The 23,168-nt window shown below is 40.3% G+C and overlaps 1 protein-coding gene across 2 annotated transcripts; it reads left to right on the forward strand.

Annotated features, from left to right (window-relative positions):
- The first annotated feature begins 3,597 nt into the window (after nucleotides 1-3,597).
- On the forward strand, nucleotides 3,598-16,709 carry tbcb (tubulin folding cofactor B). 2 transcript variants are annotated; one of them, XM_060923399.1, is made up of 8 exons: nucleotides 3,598-3,790; nucleotides 4,254-4,391; nucleotides 9,805-9,948; nucleotides 10,171-10,267; nucleotides 12,113-12,304; nucleotides 12,526-12,598; nucleotides 14,605-14,744; nucleotides 16,203-16,709. In XM_060923399.1, exons 2-7 carry the CDS (start codon nucleotides 4,272-4,274, stop codon nucleotides 14,717-14,719), a joined length of 741 nt encoding a protein of 246 aa, XP_060779382.1. In that variant the 5' UTR covers nucleotides 3,598-3,790; nucleotides 4,254-4,271; the 3' UTR covers nucleotides 14,720-14,744; nucleotides 16,203-16,709. The 2 variants fall into 2 exon arrangements, with proteins under 2 accessions (XP_060779382.1, XP_060779381.1); XM_060923398.1 differs by having other exon boundaries at nucleotides 14,605-16,709.
- Nucleotides 16,710-23,168: the final 6,459 nt, after the last annotated feature.

Here is a 23,168-nt window from a genome sequence, read left to right on the forward strand (position 1 = left end):
ACGTGGGTTTCCTCCGGGTGCTCCGGTTTCCCCCACAGTCCAAAGACATGCAGGTTAGGTTAACTGGTGACTCTAAATTGACCGTAGGTGTGAGTGTGAATGGTTGTCTGTGTCTATGTGTCAGCCCTGTGATGACCTGGCGACTTGTCCAGGGTGTACCCCGCCTTTCGCCCATAGTCAGCTGGGATAGGCTCCAGCTTGCCTGCGACCCTGTAGAAGGATAAAGCGGCTAGAGATAATGAGATGAGATGAAGTGTTGGATCGGCATTTATTACAATTATCTGCACGTTTCTCTCCACAATGACTTTTTGTGAACATCAATTGTCTTGATATGTTGCCTGTAATGTTCTGGACATAAACACAAGACAACTCTCACTTGTTTTCAGTTTGGTCACTTGTTCCACACTATTTCTATTTCACTAGGTGGCATGCAAATCGCCCTGAGGGAGAACATACTTTCCTCAAATTTGCATGATTTGAAAAGGGCCGAAGCACACAGGCATGCTGAAATGTTCTCCGATGTTCGTTTACCATGAATGTTTAACACTATACATTTAGTCTCATATATATTGTTAAGTAGAATACTGGAGTCTTTTTTTTTTTTTTGGATCTGTACTACCTGGTCAAATATGTGAAATCTGTGTGTGTGTGCGCGCGCGCATATGTGTTTTAGTACATTTGTGTGTGAGATACAACTTTGCATGCTGGATAAGCAGGATGAATGAAGACTAACATAATTCACATCCACACCTGGAGGACTGAGGGAAATGAAGCACGGCTTTTGCACCACCATGGCATCCCTGTGAAGGAATGTAAACTCCACTTCCACAGGGGAAGGGGGGAGAAAGGCAGTAAGAGGTTGTGAGTGTGTTATACACCACCCCTAGCCCCTACCCCATTCTGCCCCCATTTATCTCCACCTCTGAAGTGTCAGCCTTTCATCTTTGGTCTTATGCCTGTGCACACATGCCCTCCTAGCCACACCAATTGCTATGAAATACACTGACAGTACAGGCCCTAAAGGGGTTAGGGATTATCTAAGGAGTGATTTTAGTCACTGGTTACTTTGCAAGCACTTTTCATTTCAAACAGGAAGTTCATAAAGATGTAGATAAAGCTCAGTTTTTGTCGCTACTGCCTCAGAAGCGAAGCGAGGCAGTAGCTACTACGTCATTGTGTTGTAAGAATGTAAGAATGAGTGTAACAATAGCGCACTGTGCATGTGCATACGCATTACAATCACCAGAACGGCGAATCGTGATCTCGCGATACGAACAGTTGATTTTGCATTATGAAAGGTACACAAGAACGAGTATAAGAATGTAAGAATGAGTGTAACAATAGTGAAACTTTGCAACCAATCAGGGGTGGGTTTCCCAAAAGCCTCTTCATGCTAAGAGCATCTTAACTAGGAGAGTGAGTGTTAATTGTGATGCTTGCTCTACCATTTAACGATGATCTTTGTGCTACGATGCTTTTGGGAAACCCATCCCAGAACTTATCATGATCAAGTTCGATTACCCGTTCTACTTCTTGATAAACTTTGGAACCAATCAGAACCAGAAACGAAATAAGAGAAACCTCGTTATAACTTCGCAGTATCAGAAGATAATCGGCAGATAAAAAGATAAATGAACTTCACCTCATAGTTCGCCAAGGCTACTGATTCGATATCAAGTAAGTGGTGTTTATTTTAAGAAAATGTACCTTTTGATTATCACAGCTTTTTTTTGGTTCTTCTGAAAGGTCAAATGAAAGGTTTTGTAAGTTTTTTTGAGCTTTTTGGCAGATATATTGAAAAGCCGACATCAAACTTCTGCTATTCGCTTTCATTTTTTATTTTATTTTAGAGTCTTTACACTACACTTGTGAAACAAAATGTACTCATTAGTACTAAATAATGGTTCTAAGACAATTCATGAACAAGTGATTTCTTACTATTTTGAAAATAGATACAGTTCACAGCACTGTATTTTGAACAAAATACAGTAAACAAAATTGGCAACCAAAATACTACAAGCCCTGATGCTGCTCACAGCTTGGTGATGCTTGCAAGAGATGAGGCGAGTATAATTGATAACATGTATATGTGTTATATTTACTGTATGGACATGGTATCAGAAAACAATTTTATTTATAACCAGTTGCCACATGTACCCATAGGGTACCTTTTTTTTTAATGTACTAATTTCTTTAGTCAAAATCCAGTTACCTTTAGGTTACACCATTAAAATATAATATTTCACTTAACACCTACTGTACCTGTGCATGCTGGCACAGCAGGGTGGTAGGTGATAGTCTGATATATTTGTTGTATTTTTGCTTTATGTTGCTATTTTATTATTATTTTTTTGTCTGGCTGATTTATGTGTGATTTAATTGTTTTATATTGTATGTTTCTCATGCTATGCATTTTCATTCTGTGAACTTTTATTGCACATTCAGGCACATACTGTACAGCTTGGCTATTATTTAACCCATTGCACATATTCTTTTCTTCTCACACATTCATGCCTTGACTCTTCTTCGTCTTCATCCTATGACTTGGTTTTTTTTTCTTCACACATTCTGGGACATACTGTCCAGCTTGAGCTTCAAAACAACCCATGCACATACCCTTTAAATGTGTCCACTTTTCAAATTTGTATATTTTAGATTCTTCTTATTTTTTTAAATTCTATTTATATAACTACTTTTTTTTAACATTACAAGCATTTAGCAGATGCTCTTATCCAAAGAGACATGTAATATACCCAGAGCATCCTGGGGAGCAGTTGGGGATTAGGTGCCTTGCTCAACCATTCCTGCTGGTCCAGGGAATCCAACCAGCAACCTTTTGGTCTCAAAGCTGCTCCTCTAACCATTAGGCCATGGATATTTTTTTTAATTTTATTTTAACTGTTCAACCACCAACCACCAAAGCAAATTCATTGTATGTGAGAATGGACTTGGCAATAAACCTGATTATTTATCACACTATTTTATTCAATGTGCAGCACTTTGGTCAATGTGGGGAGTTTGAAATGTTTTAAAAAGCACTAGATTACAAATTTTAGATCTGTAACCAACAAAAAGCGAAGATAAAAAGTCAAGGGTGAGTCAAATTATTACCTAAACGTACATTAAACGGTTTATTTATAACAAAAAGCAACAGAACAAACAAACAAACAAAAAAAACACTTATATTATACTTTAGCACCACCATGTGGCACATGATGGTATTGCAGCCAGTGTTGTATGCAGTGGTTTATGGAGTCAACACAGTATGTGATTTTTCATCTATCTATCTATCTATCTATCTATCTATCTATCTATCTATCTATCTATCTATCTATCTATCGTCATTTTCTTTTTTTTCAGAGGACTACAGTATATATGTGTGTAATTTGAAAGTCAGTTTTCTGATATCAAACTTCACTGTTATATGACCAACTCCTCTTTCCCCTTCTGCTGTCACTGGATCAGAGACTGAATTCCAAATCTGTCCTCTGTTAGAAACGTAGTGCACTTTGTACACTATAGACACAATTACTCTGTACCCTAACTATCACGCCTACTCAGGGAGCACAGCGTCATTTGGTATGCAGCCGATGACAAAGTGGGAGGGTAGAAGCTTCCAGAAACGGACTGGGCGGCGTGGAAAGTACCGGAAGGTCTTTTGTTTTAATATCAGCTGACTGACTAACAGAAACACTTACAGGATTTAATATACGTGTCTGAAAACGTTCAGTGTTGTCTGTTTGGATATTTGAAAGGATAAAATAATTTTTGGTGTGGACTAAAGTGCTTGGTAAGTCATGGAAGGGCGGGGACCTGAGAGTTATGCTAGTTAGCAAGCAGGCTAGGTCGGCTAGGTGCTGTCTAACAATGAAGGGTAGGCTCATGAACAAAATAATATTAATAATTTTAATGCAAATGAGCATTAAACAGGTATAGAAATTAAAATGGAGTTATAATAAAAGTGCACACATGGCTGTAAAAGCGCCACGTTGCTAACTGAGGCAACTTTATTGCGGTTGCTAAGCTGCCTTTTTTTTTTTTTTTTAAACTGTGTGGTTTCAGTGGTTCCTCAGTCATTAGACCTCCACAGGGTGCAATAACATTAGCCATCGCTTTGGGATCATATATTATATAGTGATTGGGGATTCAGTCTCCAGTAATGGTTTAGCTCCAGATGATCATTGTGATGCATGACTAGTCAGAGATTGAGAACTGGCAATTAAATGTCTTAAAATTGTTCAATTTTCCTGAAGGAAAGACAAGGCTGGAAAATGGATGAGTATGTGACAGTGATCACCAACCCCATGGTGTCTGTGCGTTTGACCAGCACCCTCAGCTCCTTCGAAGCGGAACGGAGGTTTAACCGAGGGATCACCATCGCAGAGTTCAAGGTGTTTCTCCATCACTCCTGTGGTATCATTCTCATCTCATTATCTCTAGCCGCTTTATCCTGTTCTACAGGGTCGCAGGCAAGCTGGAGCCTATCCCAGCTGACTACGGGCGAAAGGCGGGGTACACCCTGGACAAGTCGCCAGGTCATCACAGGGCTGACACACAGGCAACCATTCACACTCACATTCACACCTACGGTCAATTTAGAGTCACCAGTTAACCTAACCTGCATGTCTTTGGACTGTGGGGGAAACCGGAGCACCCAGAGGAAACCCACGCGGACAACATGCAAACTCCGCACAGAAAGGCCTTCGCCTGCCACGGGGCTCGAACCCGGACCTTCTTGCTGTGAGGCGACAGCGCTAACCACTACACCACCGTGCCGCCCCCTGTGGTATCAGTCAAACTAAAGGACTAGAGAGAGAAGATGTTTAACAAGAGCCTTCCAGAGTTATGAACGTGACATTTGAACTGTTTCACTTGCCTGCACAAGATCAGCATCAGTCTGAGACAGTTTGCGTATCTGGTCATTTGAGTTTTCAGGGAATTTCATCAAAATTTTAAACACGTTATTGGACTTTAGAGATATATACACTGAACAAAAATATAAACGCAGCACCTAAAGATTTTATTTTGTACATCCGATACTGATTTTTTTTTCTGCCCACATCAAATGATAGTATAGACCCTTTTCAGTCACGTGACCTTCGTAAACGCGACCACCATTTTGGACATGTAGCGGACTTCGTCTCGAATTGGTTTGAAGGCGACAAACGGAGAACATACAAGAAAAAGGAGCGAGATGCAGAAAACACCTTCGCTATCCAGCGACGTAGGGCATTTACAGGGCGAGCAGAGGGAGAAATAACAACAGTAACGACACATCAGCGACGCCGTACAGAAATAACGGTTTATGGCACAGACCCTTTCGGTTCTCGCTCATCTAGCTGCTACAATGACTGCTTAGACTGCAACAATAATACCTAACACACATGTAAGTATCCGTCGTAAAGACGTGAAACTCGTCGAGTGACGAGTGTGTTCATTGATAAGCTAACACAATCTAAAAGTAGACATACCATCACACTGCCCTGGCACTGTGTACAGTTTACCTTCTATGGTTTGTGCACTCACTATTTGCCATTACTTTCTCCAACCGTTGTTACAGATTACAGGGAACGGCCTGGATTTAAGAGACAAATACATGTTCCTCTTATTTTGAACACTTATTTGTAGGCAGTGCTTAGTTTGTAAAGTGGGAGGTCCCGGAGCGCAGAGGATGAGCGGCTCCGGTGCGGAAAAAAAGAGGAGAGGAGAGGGGAGGGGGGGCGCGGCGCTGCGCCGCGCTTCTGGGCATGTTTTGTAATAACACTGCAAATTAAGTTCATCTGCAGATATTTTGTGGATGTCGTTTCATGAGAGAAATCACCAACAAGACAGATATCAAAATCAGACATTAACACTAAATAAACTTGCATTTTTTTATTTAATTATTTTATTTTTATTTTTTTTTGTTACATAGTCAAAAGAGGTGTCGGATCACCGGATCCAGTGTAAATAGCTGCCGGAGCCAACGCCCGAGGTTCCGGAGCGCGCTCCGGCTTGCTCCCTCTCAAATTAAGCGCTGTTTGTAGGACACTGCCTCTGATCTGTCCTACAGTCTACCAACAGCAAAGGAACACAACGCTAGCTAATAGCTACTACAGAAGAACAGAGGTTACAATGGGTTATTTTAGCCTATTTGGTTACACACTCGCCACCACAGAATGTTAACAGCAATGTAATGCCTTTTCTGGCTAATTTTATTCGTCTTACCGCCAACAAAGTGGTCACTACACAAGCGCTGGTATGCCGCTATCCATCTTCTCCGTCGGTCAGCATCTACCAGGATCTGATAAAATGATAACCCTTGCCTTGTTTGTTGATGGTTACTACATCCAGGTGCACAACAATATAGTGGCATGATGGAAGTCTTGCTGAAAATAAACACTTTCTTTGCTGCCGTTCCTCAATGTTGGCTGTGGTAAACTACTGGTAGTACATGTCCAAAATGGCAGCCGCGTTTGTCATGACGTCACGTGAAAAGGATCCATAGTATACCAGTAAACATTTTTTGAAAAAAAAAAAAAAAGTCCCTCTACTCAAGTTCTGAGCAGTGCCCAGACTTGAGATAATCCATGATCCAGTCGGGTGTGACCATTGCAGACAAAAATTTCACTGAGTAATGCATGTCATGACCATCCTTTATGTGGGGCCAATAAAAGGCCACCCTAAAATGACAAAAATGTTCAAATGTCAAGATGCCACAGATGACCAGAATCAACCGGGAACGAGCCATTGGCATGCTGCAGGCTGGAATGTCCATCAGAGCTGTAGGGCGTCAATTGGGGGTGCATAATTCCACGATAGTCTGCCTCCGACGACAATTTCAGCAGCATGGCACCACAGACAACATGCCACATGCACACAGGCCACGTGTCACCACTCCAGCACAAGACCGGCATATCCGTCTAACCCACCTGCGTGATCGGTGCCGGACTGCAACACGGACCGCAGATGAGACCATGGGGAGACACAATCGCAGGGTCAGCAGTCAAACTGTGAGAAACTGACTCAGAGAAGCTGGCCTCCATGCACGTAGACCTCATCGAGGATTGGACCTGACTGCTGGGCGACGACGTTCTCGTCTGGACTGCGCTCGGGCACATAGAAAATAAAAATGAAAATGAATTTCTATCTGAACATTTGTATTTCATAAAATATGGACCGCTGCGTTTATATTTTTGTTCAGTGTATAAAACATTGTATAACAATGTTGCATGTATTCAGAATGTTGTGGCATCTTTTTTTAAAGGGGCCATTTTTAGAAAATGGATAACTAAATGATTTTCTTCACTGAAAGAACATCACAATAGAAACCCCAGTGTGGTCATAACTTTTAATTTTCCAAAATAAGGTTGAAATTTGCAGACAATTTTATGTAAACTTAAAACACTACAGTGGTTTTATTCTGAAATTTGTGATTTCCAAATATAAATATGAGCAACACATTTAACTTATTATTCACAATGAAGTGGAGCTTTGTGCAGGACTTTTTTTTTTTTAAAGGTCATAGGCAATGGTCCTAGGTGAAACGTAGAATATCAACGACCCAAAAAGCGAATTCAATTTTCCTAGTGTCTAATTTGCACCCTAAAATTTAATAAAACGGTTAAAATATACTGTTGGCGGCACGGTGGTGTAGTGGTTAGCGCTGTCGCCTCACAGCAAGAAGGTCCGGGTTTGAGCCCTGTGGCCGGCGAGGGCCTTTCTGTGTGGAGTTTGCATGTTCTCCCCGTGTCCATGTGGGTTTCCTCCGGGTGCTCCGGTTTCCCCCACAGTCCAAAGACATGCAGGTTAGGTTAACTGGTGACTCTAAATTGACCGTAGGTGTGAATGGTTGTCTGTGTCTATGTGTCAGCCCTGTGATGACCTGGCGACTTGTCCAGGGTGTACCCCGCCTTTCGCCCGTAGTCAGCTGGGATAGGCTCCAGCTTGCCTGCGACCCTGTAGAACAGGATAAAGCGGCTAGAGATAATGAGATGAGAAATATACTGTTTTGCCCAATTTCCAAATGTTTGTTTATATCTCACTTATGTGCACTTTCACTGCCAGGGGACCGTCGTCGTGACGTCATTTAAGCCAAACAGTTGATCTGTGTTTACTTGCGAACTGAGCACATGTGTACAGACTTTGGTCATGAGAGGTTGTGTAAAATGTCTGAAAGCGATAGCGATTTTGAAGTAGGAAGTCTCCAAGTTAAATATCGAGAGGTGAAACCATGTATGAACCTATGGCTGTTGCGAAGCAATCAGTGAATGTGGCTCACTGGTTTGACCGTGCGGCCTCGGAATCGGACAGCGACTCGGCCGACACTGATCACGGTGACCCCGGACCTCAACGAGACTCGTGCACAAATGATTTATCGTGGTAGTTATGATAAATTCCTACTTTCGTCATAATACTAAATAAGAGCCCTTTTGAAGAATAATTAAACCACCCTCCCTAGTGGATATAGGTAACGATTACTGGACAGTGCGCCGGTAGGCCACATTAGCCTGCCATCCGTGGCATTATACTATTTATAGCCTACTCTAAGCAAGGAAATATCCCTTTGTCTCATTTCCACAGTGATTGTACAGGATCCCTCAGGATTCTTGACTTGTCAATTGCAAGCAAAAGGAAAAATGTTTACCTCCAATCTTCTCCTTTTTGCTTGAGCGTTGCTGCTCCGTTTCTTCTTTGACTGCTTGATTTTGTTTCACGCACACAATCCACTCTCTCTGCCTCGTCTCCTCTTCCGGAAAAAACCAACCCACTCACTCCGCCTCTTCTACTTTTTCGGAAAAAACCAACCCTCTTGCTCTGCCTCTTCTCCTCTTTTGGAAAAAGCCAATCCACTCTCTCTGCCTCTTCTCCTCTCTCAGAAAAAGGTAAAAACTTCTTCCTGAACCGGTCCTGTTGTTACAGTTCACTGCACAACAATAAGGCATGGTTTTTTCTTTGGAAATTCCTGAACGCACGTCTGCACTCAAGCCGAACGGCAATGTAAGTAAACGGAAGTGGACTCAACTCAAGCGGTTTGTTTGGCTTAAATGACGTCACGCACCGAGTGGTCATGAAAACAGCTGAACAGAAATTCGCCACAATCCGCGCTAACTTATTTTAATTATTACTTATTAACAATACTTCTTGGGACCAGAAGAAAATTACAGAGGGTTTTTTAACATATAAAGTTTCAAATGTGCATAAAATTAAAACCGTTGCCTATGAGCTTTAAGTGCCATTCATGCCTGTTCATGAAGGAATTCTGGTGAGTTTTGTCTACTCCCACCAGCACTCTTGACCAGTCCCGTCCGCTCCGGCCGGAAGCTTTGATCAGTCCCGTCCGCTCCGGCCGGAAGCTTTGACCAGTCCAGTCCAGTCCGCTCCTCTAGATATTTTGGCAAATCTCTCCCACTTCTTTCAAAAGTTTAAGGAATCCTGCCTGCTCCTGCAGAAAGTTTGTACAATCTTGCATAATCCTACAGGACGTTCAACCAATCCTGTTTGTTCCTGCCATTATTATTGTTGTTATTTGCTGCTATATTTTTTTATTTAGTTGGTTCAAAATATAAATAACTTTTAAGCTACCATGACTGATCTTAATAAAGAATTGAAAAGATTAAAAATATGAATCTACAGTGAAGCACCTTTGTGGCATCCATGTTTTCTTAATTCCTACCTGTAGTTTATTGCGTTGCATATATTGTTGTTTTACATGTGCCACTGTTAAAGCAAGAAATGCAAATCTTTTTGAAATGATGACATTTGCTGTGGTATTCTGTGCTGTGCTTGTAGCTCATGCCCCTCTGCTGTGTGTTTTTTCCTCAGAGCAAGCTGGAGCTTGTCATTGGCTGCCCCGCAGCCTCTATGGACCTTCAGTTGTTCAGTTGTACAGACAAGTTCTTGCAGAATCTTGATGATAATGAAGCTCTGTTAGGTTCCTACCCTGTAGATAACGACTGCAGAATACATGTGAGTTGGGGACAGTGATGCTGTTAGTACGAGATTTTAAATTCTGTTAATCAGAGCAAACCAAAACTTCACCCTGTTCAAATACTTACTTACTTTTTCTGTTGATCAGAAACCCAGCAAACCTGATGTTGGTTTATGACGAGTTTTGGGGCCACTTGTTTAAGACATAATGAGAAACAGAGAGTTGAGATACAATGAATAATAACGTTATCATCACGGCAGGTCATTGACCGCAGCGGTTCACTGACTGGAGCGTTCAGTGATTCGTCAGCGGTGGAGAAGTATGAGATTTCTGAAGAGGCATATGAGAAGAGAGCAGGTAATTAATGTTTAATTAGTGATTTTACTCATGATCTATTGACTGTATAAAAATGTTCTTAGCCTCCACAAGGTGTTAGTGTAATGCAATGTATTTAGTTTTATTGTTGGTTATTATAGTTTTAACTGCTTTTTATTTATAAATATTAGATTTTTGCATTTTCTTTCTTAATGAATAAGTAAACAGATAAATATAAACATTAAAATCAACTGATACATTGAACTGAACTGAAATTACATCCTTCAATAATCACAAGGGTGGGCAAAGTATAAATTCATTAGTTCAGCTTTGCTGGTTTGGCTAAAAAGTAGTAGTTAACGTAACACAATAAAATTAAGCTCGTTAGTTAAGTGCATTAATACAGACTAATGCTGTGTCTCAATCTGGATCTTTCCGTTAATACGCTTCCGTATAGCACACTGTACACACTATATACTTACTTGTGTAGTGGGTGAATTTCAACAGGGTGTTGTTGTCTCCAAGCGAATATGGCAAGTTGTGTGCTCACTTGAGATGATGATGATGATGGTGATTGCAACATTTGACCATGAATATCACATCACCCACCAGAATATATACAGGCTTTTTTTTTTTTTTTGGCTTACCTCTTAAATTTAAAATGCATTCATTTTTTCCTTGCTTGCGTGTGCACCATTTCATACAATGTGGAACTTATGTTGTCATCAGCGTCAACCCCCCTCCAATTGGCTGAAAATAGGTTGGTGGTCCCTCCCCTTCCACTATGTAGTGACCACTGAGGGTGAGAAGTGTCCAGTGTTTCACACTCAACTTTTTGACCGTTATGATTACACCATCAGGGTACTCATAGCACACTGCATATTGCCATAATTGTCAGTGTGAAAGCACTTGTGCACTCAAAGTAGCAAGAGTAAGTGTGGAAGAATGCAAACTGAGACACCGCAGAAGACAAATAGACAAGTATATGAAGTCCTGGGGGGCGGCACGGTGGTGTAGTGGTTAGCGCTGTCGCCTCACAGCAAGAAGGTCCGGGTTCGAGCCCCGTGGCCTGCGAAGGCCTTTCTGTGCGGAGTTTGCATGTTGTCCGCGTGGGTTTCCTCCGGGTGCTCCGGTTTCCCCCACAGTCCAAAGACATGCAGGTTAGGTTAACTGGTGACTCTAAATTGACCGTAGGTGTGAATGTGAGTGTGAGTGGTTGTCTGTGTCTATGTGTCAGCCCTGTGATGACCTGGCGACTTGTCCAGGGTGTACCCCGCCTCTCGCCCGTAGTCAGCTGGGATAGGCTCCAGCTTGCCTGCGACCCTGTAGAACAGGATAAAGCGGCTAGAGATAATGAGATGAGTTGAAATCCTGGGGAGCAACCAGGCTAGTGATTTGTCGAACCCTGTATCATCATTCTTGTAACAGCTCCCATGTGTAAGCAGATTCAGTTATGTATTCTGAAACAAGTCAATGAAAATAAAACTGGGCAGTTTTTTTTTTAAATCATTCTGCCCGATAGAGAGAATTGATAGCTCAAATTCCTCATATTAAATCTCTATACCAAATTGATACAAATATTTTACTTTGTCAGGAGCTTTATTACCAAAAGGTAGCAAAGGTTTGCATGTGGCCACTGGTCATTTTCTAACCAAATCATCATCTCCATGTTGTTTCTGCCCATCTTTCATTATTAGCTATTGACGACATTTTAACCAATCTTTAAGATATTTCGATTTCCTGAGTCGATGGTGATAATCTTGTCATATTGTCCAAGTTTCCAGATGTGTATATATCCACGGTGCACTCATGCACACCTTCACTTTAATGGCCAACTTTTTAATGTTCCAGTTTTTTGATCTTTAAAACTCACCTGATGTTTCCCAGAGTCGGTGCGAAGCTTCAAAAAGAACATGAAGATGGGTCGCTTCAATGAAGAGAACATGGCCAAGCATGAAGAGGCACTCTTACAGAAAGTGGAAGAGGAGAAAGCTGCATTAGCCTTGATCACGGTCGGCAAGCGGTGTCAAGTTCAAGTGGCTGGTCAGTCAACAAAGATTGGCACAGTTATGTTTGTGGGTATGTGTTCTCATTTTTTCCCCCCACTGATTACAGATTAAAAGAATAGTTTGCTTAAAATTAATATGTTTTCCCCATTATTACAAATCTGCTTGATCAACAGACTTGTAATTGATGCAGTAGCAATTCAGCTAGTGGTAAACAAGAGTTTTGCATAGGTCATGCTTCCGCTTCTGTTTACTCCTAAGGCTGTTTGTAGTTTACATTTCTCTGTCTTTTAGGTACGACAGACTTCAAACCAGGCCACTGGGTGGGTGTGAAATATGATGAGCCACTTGGAAAAAATGATGGCAGGTAAGTATCTGTATAATTTATTCATGCTGTAGAATGGTATGACAGTGTAGGAAATAAGGAATTTTAAGCAGACCGTCACACTACAGACAAGTCTGAAATGTTGTCTGTCCGTCCAAATTTCAGCCTGTCCGAATGACGAGCCAAAGGCTCGGAACAATGCGACCAGGGGTCCGGGGAAGCTGAAGGGGCTTTAGATGCCTGGAGATGGCTTCTCGGCTATTTCCAGACACATTTTTGTGATTTTCAAAGGCCAAATTACACTAAACATTAGTTGCTAATTATCCTACAAATTGAATATAATTTACAAGAAAATGTCAGATTTAAGAAAAACATGCCTAAAGTTATACCCAAGAAACCAGTAGTGCACACAGGTCAGTTCCATATCTATAAAAAAGTATTGGGGAGGCAAGGATGTTCCAGTTGGTTACAACTTACTGGTCCTCATACCGTATATACAGTAGGTACTATAATAACACTCATGAAACATTGTCAACAATACAATTTATTTATACTATGTTTATAATAAGTCTATAAGAAATTTAGTAATTAACAATACAACTCTTCTTACATAAGAGTTACAATTTTGAGGACGAGATTCCAAGTAACTTTGTAACAAAATTACTTTTAAAATGACTCAAAACTAGACATGGTCATGTCGTATTTGGCATTCAGACTAAAATCTGCTGGACCAGAATTTAGAAAATAGAAGAAAATAAAAACTATTAAAATATAAATCTACATCCTACAAAGTATATGACTATGACTGTCATTATGAATGAAAAAACGCACATAATAGCCATTGATTGGCAGTTTGGCACTTAACATAATACTGTACTGCAAAGTTTCATGTAAACTGAACTCATAATCAACTGACTGGATCAATCGGAAACTGTCAACCCTGAAACACTAGTTCATAAGAACAGTGAATACTGAATGTATTATTGTTGTCCTATTTAGTGTGCCACTCTGGGAGAGGGAGGTGCCTGTAAATTTTGGCAGGGCTAGAACCATCGGTGGCTGAGTTATGAATTTTTAAAGGCTGGCTCGAGCCAGGGCTCATGTTAAAGTTTTTCTGGGGTGAATAGCGGGCTATGCCTGTGCTGCTTCGAAAGGGTTCGGGGAAAGGGACGTGCCTGTAAAGTTTGGCAGGGCTAGGACCATCGGTGGCCAAGTTATGGCTTTTTAAAGTCGGGCCCACGGAGGCCCCCATTTCACAGGCCGTGTTACGACATAATGTATTCGCCCAGTGTAACATTTGGAAGACAATTAGAAGTAAATTAGACCCATATCTTTGCAATTTTTCATGGGCCATCTGGTTTGATGCTTTTGAAATACAGAAACTTTTTTTTTTTGGTATGTGTGTGTGTAATCTTTATCTGTTTTTTACAAGTAAGGTGAGAGAGAAACGGCATTTAGATTCTCTTGCATGTCCTGGATATATGGTGAATTGACAATGATAAATCTTTGAAATAATTTTTTTTATTTTTTATTTTTGTTTTATCAGCCATCCTGTCCAATGCTTCTGAAATACAGACGGACAAATGCGAAAATTACCAGTAAATGTCCACCGGTCTGGCCTTATTTCCCACACTGGTATTACATTGGCCTTGAGTTAATGTTTTTCTTTCTGGATCATATCCACTTTTGCATATACGAGGAACATCAACTGCATGATGAACTAGAACTGCATACTGTCCACTATCAGCATGATGGCAAATACAGAATAACTAGGGGAGAAGGACGACTGTGGTTGCCAAGAGGAACAGTGATGCTGACAGTGGACAGTACAAGTTCTACAATTGAGTACAAAGCACTTTATCAGTCTGGTTCAACTACACAAGCTTTAAAGGCAGTTTGAAACCAACAGATCTGTGTTTTTGCTCGTTGAACCAGATAGTTAATGAGCATTATTAAAGATGCATGTTAAGCTAAAGTGAAGTGTCATGTTGTATCCCCATTGTCCCTGTGGAGGTAATGTAGGTTGCTATGTCTACATCTTGTTTCAGTGTGAATGGCAAGCGGTACTTTGAGTGTGAGCCAAAGTATGGTGCGTTCGTGAAGCCTCTGTCCGTGACTGTAGGAGATTTTCCAGAGGAGGATTACGGTCTGGATGAGATATAGGCTCCACCTGGCATGGTATCACAAGGTATCAGGCAGGGGGAAACATCCATCTGGAAGGACAAAGCAGGACAAGTCCGTCCACTGCCATAGGCCTTGATTACAAGGGGTTTTCCTGTTGTTCTAGCTAATCATATTTTAGTTTCATGCTTGTTCTGAAAAGACCTAAAAATGGCCTTTACAAAACACTGTTTACGGAAATTTAACAGCATCTCCTCACATAAACAATAACAACAATAAAAAATTTAATTGCATCTCTATGACCACTGCCATTGCTTTGCTCATAATGTGTGGGAAAGGAGTACACGCCAAATTCGCTGGCTGACATATCAGCTGAGACAGAGTTAACAGATTGATTTTTTTTTTTCTTGCCGAGCGTTTTGCCGCAGTTTGTGAATATTTCACATCTCCTTTTCTCACCAAACTTCAGTTTTTTTTCTTTCCTCTATCTCTATAGTTGTTTTTAATGAATGGCACAATGTGTGTATAGAGATAGCATAACACAATTATTTGGGAGGTTGTCCTGTTTTCACTAATATGTATCAATGTTTTTGTAATCTAATAGCCATATTCCTTATTATCACTTACATCTTTTCAGCGTCCTTATTGCTCCAATGCGTCCTTATTCTGTGATTACAGAGTAAATGCCCTGGTTGGCTATTTATAATAATAAAATACCAGGCACTCTGCTCTAGACAACAACCACAAGAATATTATAGTATCTGTCAAAAATACGCATCTTACCATTTGAATTTACTGAGAGCAATGAACTGTACAACATAAATACAACATGCACAAACGCATTCAGTTTTTAAAATAAACTTGCGCATGAAACAGATTTAGTATTAGCATGGATTGGGAAAGTCATATGTTTGCAGTGGTTCTCAATTCCAGTCTGAGAGTCCATAATGTCAGGACATTTTAATGTCCCTGCTCTAACCCTGTGATAACGGGTTTGATATTTAGCTGAGTAAAAGTGTTAAAAACAAAGGAATCGCAGAAATATCCAAGGCTTAATTTCCCCAGGTCTGTGTGGGCGATATGTTGGTATTCTGCTAAATGCTTAATGAGCATGTTGTGTGCATCATCAGCATTGTTCTAGTACTGACCAACTGCATGTTACTTCTAAGAGATTTAGTTGAATGAGAGAGCGACAAAATGAGAAGTCTTTCTTTTAGTTAGCACTTTAAAAATGTTAAAGATGTTTTTCTAGAAGCTTTATTTGTAAATTTATTCTTATTAGCAGACAAGAAAAGATCAGAACATCTAAACATTGTGATCTACAATCTTAAAAACCATCATGACCAGGGCTGTGTGATTGGTTAAAATAAGGATTGTTATTAATTTTAAGAAAAAAAGAGATTTGTTGCACTTTTATCATTTTCTTTCAACCATTGAGTCTGAATGAGCCTGCCCTTTGGGCATGTTTACTACTTAAAACATCTGCTTGTGAAACTTGCACCTCACTTCATTCATTCATTTTCAGGAACTGCTTTATCTTGGTCAGAGTCAGTGTGGATCCAGAGCCTGTCCAAGGAACACTGGGTGTGGGGTAGGAATACACTCTAGTAGGATGCCAGTTCATCGCACAGCACTACACACACATACAGTACATTCACATAGAGGGAAACTTTTGGCCCACCTTCATCATAACCCTCCCCCATATCAGCCACCCCATGTCTTGGACTGGATTAGAGAACCAATTACCTTTGGTCCACCATGTGATGTTGCAGTGTATACTGCAGACTTAATACCACACAAAACATGGTTCACTGAATAATAATGAGTAGTGACATGACCACAATGCGAAGACAGGAAGTCATTTCAGGAACCTGCACTTGTTGATTTGGAGTTTATGTTCAAGTCTTGACAATGTGATAAATGAATGGTTTTTTTTTTATATACATAATTCTCAGTGTATATCCTGTATTTTTTTGACTTCAGTACGATTTGTTTCTGCAGTAACACAATAAACGTTGTTATGAACGGGCAAGTAGTTGAATTTGTTGAGTGAAGCAGATAAATGACTAAAAAGTGTGACCATGCCCTTTCTTATGATGTTAATTCAGATCAGTTGTTGTGTAATTGTAATTCTTATTATTCTGTAAGTCTCTTAGTAGTTTCTGACATGTAAATGTTTTGTATGTGATCATAGCTTCTGCTCGAATAAATAACAAGAATAGATTGCATAACAAAAGCTGTAACTGTCATAAAACTTGCTGCACTTGTCGAATTTGAGCTCCTTTATCATTCCAAGTGGTCTGAGATCACTGGCTCAGCATTTTCAGACATATGTGAAAACATCAAAATGAAATCAGGCGTCTTATCATGGCCCACAAGTGAACTGTATTTAGACCACCTAGTCTGCCTCACATTTTGCTTTATTGCTGAAGAGTGTGAGGCTTGCTGTCTGTACATAGCTGCAGTCTTCTGTGACAGCACAGATTTAAAAAAAAATGTTAATCACTTTGGATGAAACACTTCAATAAAGTAAGCAGTGTCTAAAGTCTAATACAACCCTGATTCCAAAAAAGTTGGGACAGAGTACAAATTGTAAATAAAAACAGAATGCAATAATTTACAAATCTCAAAAAATGATATTGTATTCACAATAGAACATAGACAACATATCAAATGTCGAAAGTGAGACATTTTGAAATTTCATGCCAAATATTGGCTCATTTTAAATTACATGACAGCAACACATCTCAAAAAAGTTGGGACAGGGGCAATAAGAGGCTGGAAAAGTTAAAGGTACAAAAAAAGGAACAGCTGGAGGACCAAATTGCAACTCATTAGATCGATTGGCAATAGGTCATTAACATGACTGCGTATAAAAAGAGCATCTTGGAGTGGCAGCGGCTCTCAGAAGTAAAGATGGGAAGAGGATCACCAATCCCCCTAATTCTGCGCTGACAAATAGTGGAGCAATATCAGAAAGGAGTTCGACAGTGTAAAATTGCAAAGAGTTTGAACATATCATCATCTACAGTGCATAATATCATCAAAAGATTCAGAGAATCTGGAAGAATCTCTGTGCGTAAGGGTCAAGGCCAGAAAACCATACTGGGTGCCCGTGATCTTCGGGCCCTTAGACGGCACTGCATCACATACAGGCATGCTTCTGTATTGGAAATCACAAAATGGGCTCAGGAATATTCCAGAGAACATTATCTGTGAACACAATTCACCGTGCCATCCGCCGTTGCCAGCTAAAATTCTTTAGTTCAAAGAAGAAGCCATATCTAAACACGATCCAGAAGCGCAGACGTCTTCTCTGGGCCAAGGCTCATTTAAAATGGACTGTGGCAAAGTGGAAAACTGTTCTGTGGTCAGACAAATCAAAATTTGAAGTTCTTTATGGAAATCAGGGACGCTGTGTCATTGGGACTAAAGAGGAGAAGGACGACCCAAGTTATCAGCACTCAGTTCAGAAGCCTGCATCTCTGATGGTATGGGGTTGCATTAGTGCGTGTGGCATGGGCAGCTTACACATCTGGAAAGACACCATCAATGCTGAAAGGTATATCCAGGTTCTAGAGCAACATATGCTCCCATCCAGACGACGTCTCTTTCAGGGAAGACCTTGCATTTTCCAACATGACAATGCCAAACCACATACTGCATCAATTACAGCATCATGGCTGCGTAGAAGAAGGGTCCGGGTACTGAACTGGCCAGCCTGCAGTCCAGATCTTTCACCCATAGAAAACATTTGGCGCATCATAAAACGGAAGATACGACAAAAAGAACCTAAGACAGTTGAGCAACTAGAATCCTACATTAGACAAGAATGGGTTAACATTCCTATCCCTAAACTTGAGCAACTTGTCTCCTCAGTCCCCAGACGTTTACAGACTGTTGTAAAGAGAAAAGGGGATGTCTCACAGTGGTAAACATGGCCTTGTCCCAACTTTTTTGAGATGTGTTGTTGTCATGAAATTTAAAATCACCTAATTTTTCTCTTTAAATGATACATTTTCTCAGTTTAAACATTTGATATGTCATCTATGTTCTGTTCTGAATAAAATATGGAATTTTGAAACTTTCACATCATTGCATTCCGTTTTTATTTACAATTTGTACTTTGTCCCAACTTTTTTGGAATCGGGGTTGTAGATCATTGTGGCACTAGCTTAAGCTTGAGTAGCTAAGAAGCAGTAATAATAATAATAATACAAACTGAAATCAGAAAAAATGGGATGGTATGTTAAAATTAAAACTGAAAACGATTATTTACAAATCTTTGATCTGCATTGCACTCAAAACAACAGCAGCACATTATTTGATGTTTTACTGCAGGATTTTTTTTTCTTTTTTCAAAATGAACACTTTTTAAAAAAAAAAATAAGTTGGGACAGTAAAACATTTACTACTTGATGATGTTGCCATTCCTTCTCACAGCACTTAAAAGATGTTAAGGGACTGAAGACGCCATGTGATGAAGTGTTTCAGGTGTTATTTTGTTCCGTTCTTCCTCCAAACAGGTCTTAAGGTGTGCAACAGTACAGGGTCATCAATGCCATTTTTTTGTTTCAAAATTCGCCAAGTTCTCTATTGAGGACAGAAGGGACAGACACCCTCTTCTTCTACAGCCCTGCCTTTGTAATGTGTGCAGAATGTGGTTTTGCATTGTCTTGCTGAAATATCCCTGGGACAGATGTTATCTTCAAGGCAGCATATGTTGCTCCAAAATCTCAATGTACTTTTCTGCATTAATGTAGAAAATGAAATTTTCATATGTGTTCCAGAATGCAGAACATCCATTTCTTTTAAAAAATACTTGGAATACTGATTCGTCTGACCACAATACGATGATGATGGTAAATAAGGAGGTAGAATGGTAGGCATGATTAGAACAGGATGATTAAAGAATGTATTTGTAATACATTTTATATGTTGCATCTTGTTCCACATGCTTGTTTAAGTTGTTGGCGATGCAGATTGATGGTTTAACAGCCACATGGTTGTACAGATTTCACTGTTAATTCCAATATATAGCGTTTATAAATTCATCTTCAACTTTTCCCTTTATCTCAAGGGACTACAATGAGTGATGTACCAACAAAAGGACACTTTCAGTTTTTGAAATATGGCTCTGGAACTGGTATGAAAATCAGATCCTGCGCTACTCCTCATTCATCAAGTTACAGAGTTAAAATCTCAAAAGTAAGTAAAAAGTGCTATTTCACAACAGTCAGTATAACAGTGTGAACTACTGCACCACCAACAATTAACATAAGTATTTTTGCACAAGGGGTGGCACGGTGGTGTAGTGGTTAGCGCTGTCGCCTCACAGCAAGAAGGTCCGGGTTCGAGCCCTGTGGCCGGCGAGGGCATTTCTGTGTGGAGTTTGCATGTTCTCCCCGTGTCCGCGTGGGTTTCCTCCGGGTGCTCCGGTTTCTCCCACAGTCCAAAGACATGCAGGTTAGGCTAACTGGTGGCTCTAAATTGACCGTAGGTGTGAATGTGAGTGTGAATGGTTGTCTGTGTCTCTGTGTCAGCCCTGTGATGACCTGGCGACATGTCCAGGGTGTACCCCACCTTTCGCCCGTAGTCAGCTGGGATAGGCTCCAGCTTGCCTGCAACCCTGTTGAACAGGATAAAGCGGCTACAGATAATGAGATGAGATGAGATTTTTGCACAAGTATTTCATTGTGTGCCTGTCAAAATATTTTCCTTTTTTGCATGAAAACATCCACTGTTTCAGTATTTCCCATTATGGTACAATATTGGCACTAGTATCTTATGGTTACCTCTACCAACTTTGATGGTGGACGTTATGTTTTTGCTTCTGTTTCTTCGTTAGTCTACATAACTCAAAATGGAGTGAACAGATTTTGATGAAATTTTGAGGAAAAGTGGGCCATGGATGGGCCAAAGAACAATTGATTAGATTTTGGTGCATATCCGGATATGAATGCAGATCCAGGATTTTTTTTCTGTTCCCATTATAACTCAAAAAGTAGTGAACAGATTGGGATGAAATTTGGTGTACAGCTTTAGTATTGTCTTAGGTTCAAGTGAATTGATTTTGATGTTGATATGTGGCTTGGTGGAAGTATACATTCTATCATGTGCCCTTCTAGTTACAGTGGTGCTTGAAAGTTTGTGAACCCTTTAGAATTTTCTATATTTCTGCATAAATATAACCTAAAACAACATCAGATGTTCACACAAGTCCTAAAAGTAGATAAAGAGAACCCAGTTAAACAAATGAGACAAACATATTATACTTGGTCATTTATTTATTGAAGAAAATGACCCAATATTGCATATCTGTGAGAGGCAAAAGTATGTGAACCTTTGCTTTCAGTATCTGGTGTGACCCCCTTGTGCAGCAATAACTGCATAAATGTTTCCGGTAACTGTTGATCAGTCCTGCACACCGGCTTGGAGGAATTTTAGCCCATTCCTCAGAACAGCTTCAACTCTGGGATGTTGCAGGGTTTCCTCACATGAACTGCTTGCTTCAGGTCCTTCCACAACATTTCGATTGGATTAAGGTCAGGACTTTGACTTGGCCATTCCAAAACATTAACTTTATTCTTCTTTAACCATTCTTTGGTAGAACGACTTGTGTGCTTAGGGTCGTCGTCTTGCTGCATGACCCACCTTCTCTTGAGATTCGGTTCATGGACAGATGTCCTGAAATTTTCCTTTAGAATTCGCTGGTATAATTCAGAATTCATTGTTCCATCAATGATGGCAAGCCATTCTGGCCCAGATGCAGCAAAAAAGGCCCAAACCATGATACTACCACCACCATGTTTCACAGATGGGATAAGGTTCTTATGCTGGAATGCAGTGTTTTCCTTTCTCCAAACATAATGCTTCTCATTTAAACTAAAAAGTTCTATTTTGGTCTCATCCATCCATAAAACATTTTTCCAATAGCCTTCTGGCTTGTCCACGTGATCTTTAGCAAACTGCAGATGAGCAGCAATGTTCTTTTTGGAGAGCAGTGGCTTTCTCCTTGCAACCCTGCCATGCACACCATTGTTGTTCAGTGTTCTCCTGATGGTGGACTCATGAACATTAACATTAGCCAATGTGAGAGGGGCCTTCAGTTGCTTAGACGTTACCCTGGGGTCCTTTGTGACCTCGCCAACTATTACACGCCTTGCTCTTGGAGTGGTTGACCACTCCTGGGGGGGGTAACAATGGTCTTGAATTTCCTCCATTTGTACACAATCTGTCTGACTGTGGATTGGTGGAGTCCAAACTCTTTAGAGATGGTTTTGTAACCTTTTCCAGCCTGATGAGCATCAACAACGCTTTTTCTGAGGTCCTCAGAAATCTCCTTTGTTCGTGCCATGATACACTTCCACAAACATGTGAAGATCAGGCTTTGATAGATCCCAGTTCTTTAAATAAAACAGCGTGCCCACTCACACCTGATTGTTATCCCATTAGTTGAAAATCCCTGACTCTAATTTCACCTTCAAATTAACTGCTAATCCTAGAGGTTCACATACTTTTGCCACTCACAGATATGTAATTTTGGATCATTTTCCTCAATAAATAAATGACCAAGTATAATATTTTTGTCTCATTTGTTTAACTGGGTTCTCTTTATCTACTTTTAGGACTTGTGTGAACATCTGTTGATGTTTTAGGTCATATTTATGCAGAAATATAAAACATTCTAAAGGGTTCACAAACTTTCAAGCACCACTGTATGTATAGGTCAAATACAGGGATATCTCCAAAATCCCTCAACGTTACAATATATATCTATCCATCCATCCATCCATCCATTATCTGTAGCCGCTTTATCCTGTCCTACAGGGTCGCAGGCAAGCTGGAGCCTATCCCAGCTGACTATGGGCGAGAGGCGGGGTACACCCTGGACAAGTCGCATACATTATGTATATGAAATAGAAAATAAATAACAGGAAATAAATGCTGATTCTATTTTCAGTTGAAAAAAAAAAGTACAAACTCGTCCCAAATGAGGATGGGTTCCCTTTTGAGTCTGGTTCCTCTCGAGGTTTCTTCCTCGTGTCGCCTGAGGGAGTTTTTCCTTGCCACTGTCGCCACAGGCTTGCTCATTGAGGGTAGATTAGGGATAAAATTACATCATGTTTAAAGTCATTAAAATTCAGTAAAGCTGCTTTGCAACAATGTCTATTGTTAAAAGCGCTATAAAAATAAACTTGACTTTTTTCCCAGTGGTACCATAAATACAATTACTCGAGTATTTCCCCCAATGGGAAAATAACTGTGAGATCCCAAGTCCTCTGCACTGTAAAAAAAAATAGTTGAGAATACTTGAAATTTCAAGGCAACAGTCTGCATTAAGAATTTTATGTTTTGCCAACGATGTGCCCATGATAATCCAAACTATGATAAAACTGTTATCTTTATTAAGAATTCTTAATTAAGTCAATTTTCAATTCCTCATTCTGCCAACATAGATTTCTCTTTTTGCTGAACAGTGGCATTCACA

This window comes from Neoarius graeffei, chromosome 6, assembly GCF_027579695.1.
Source record: "Neoarius graeffei isolate fNeoGra1 chromosome 6, fNeoGra1.pri, whole genome shotgun sequence".
NCBI classification, from domain to species: Eukaryota; Metazoa; Chordata; class Actinopteri; order Siluriformes; family Ariidae; genus Neoarius; species Neoarius graeffei.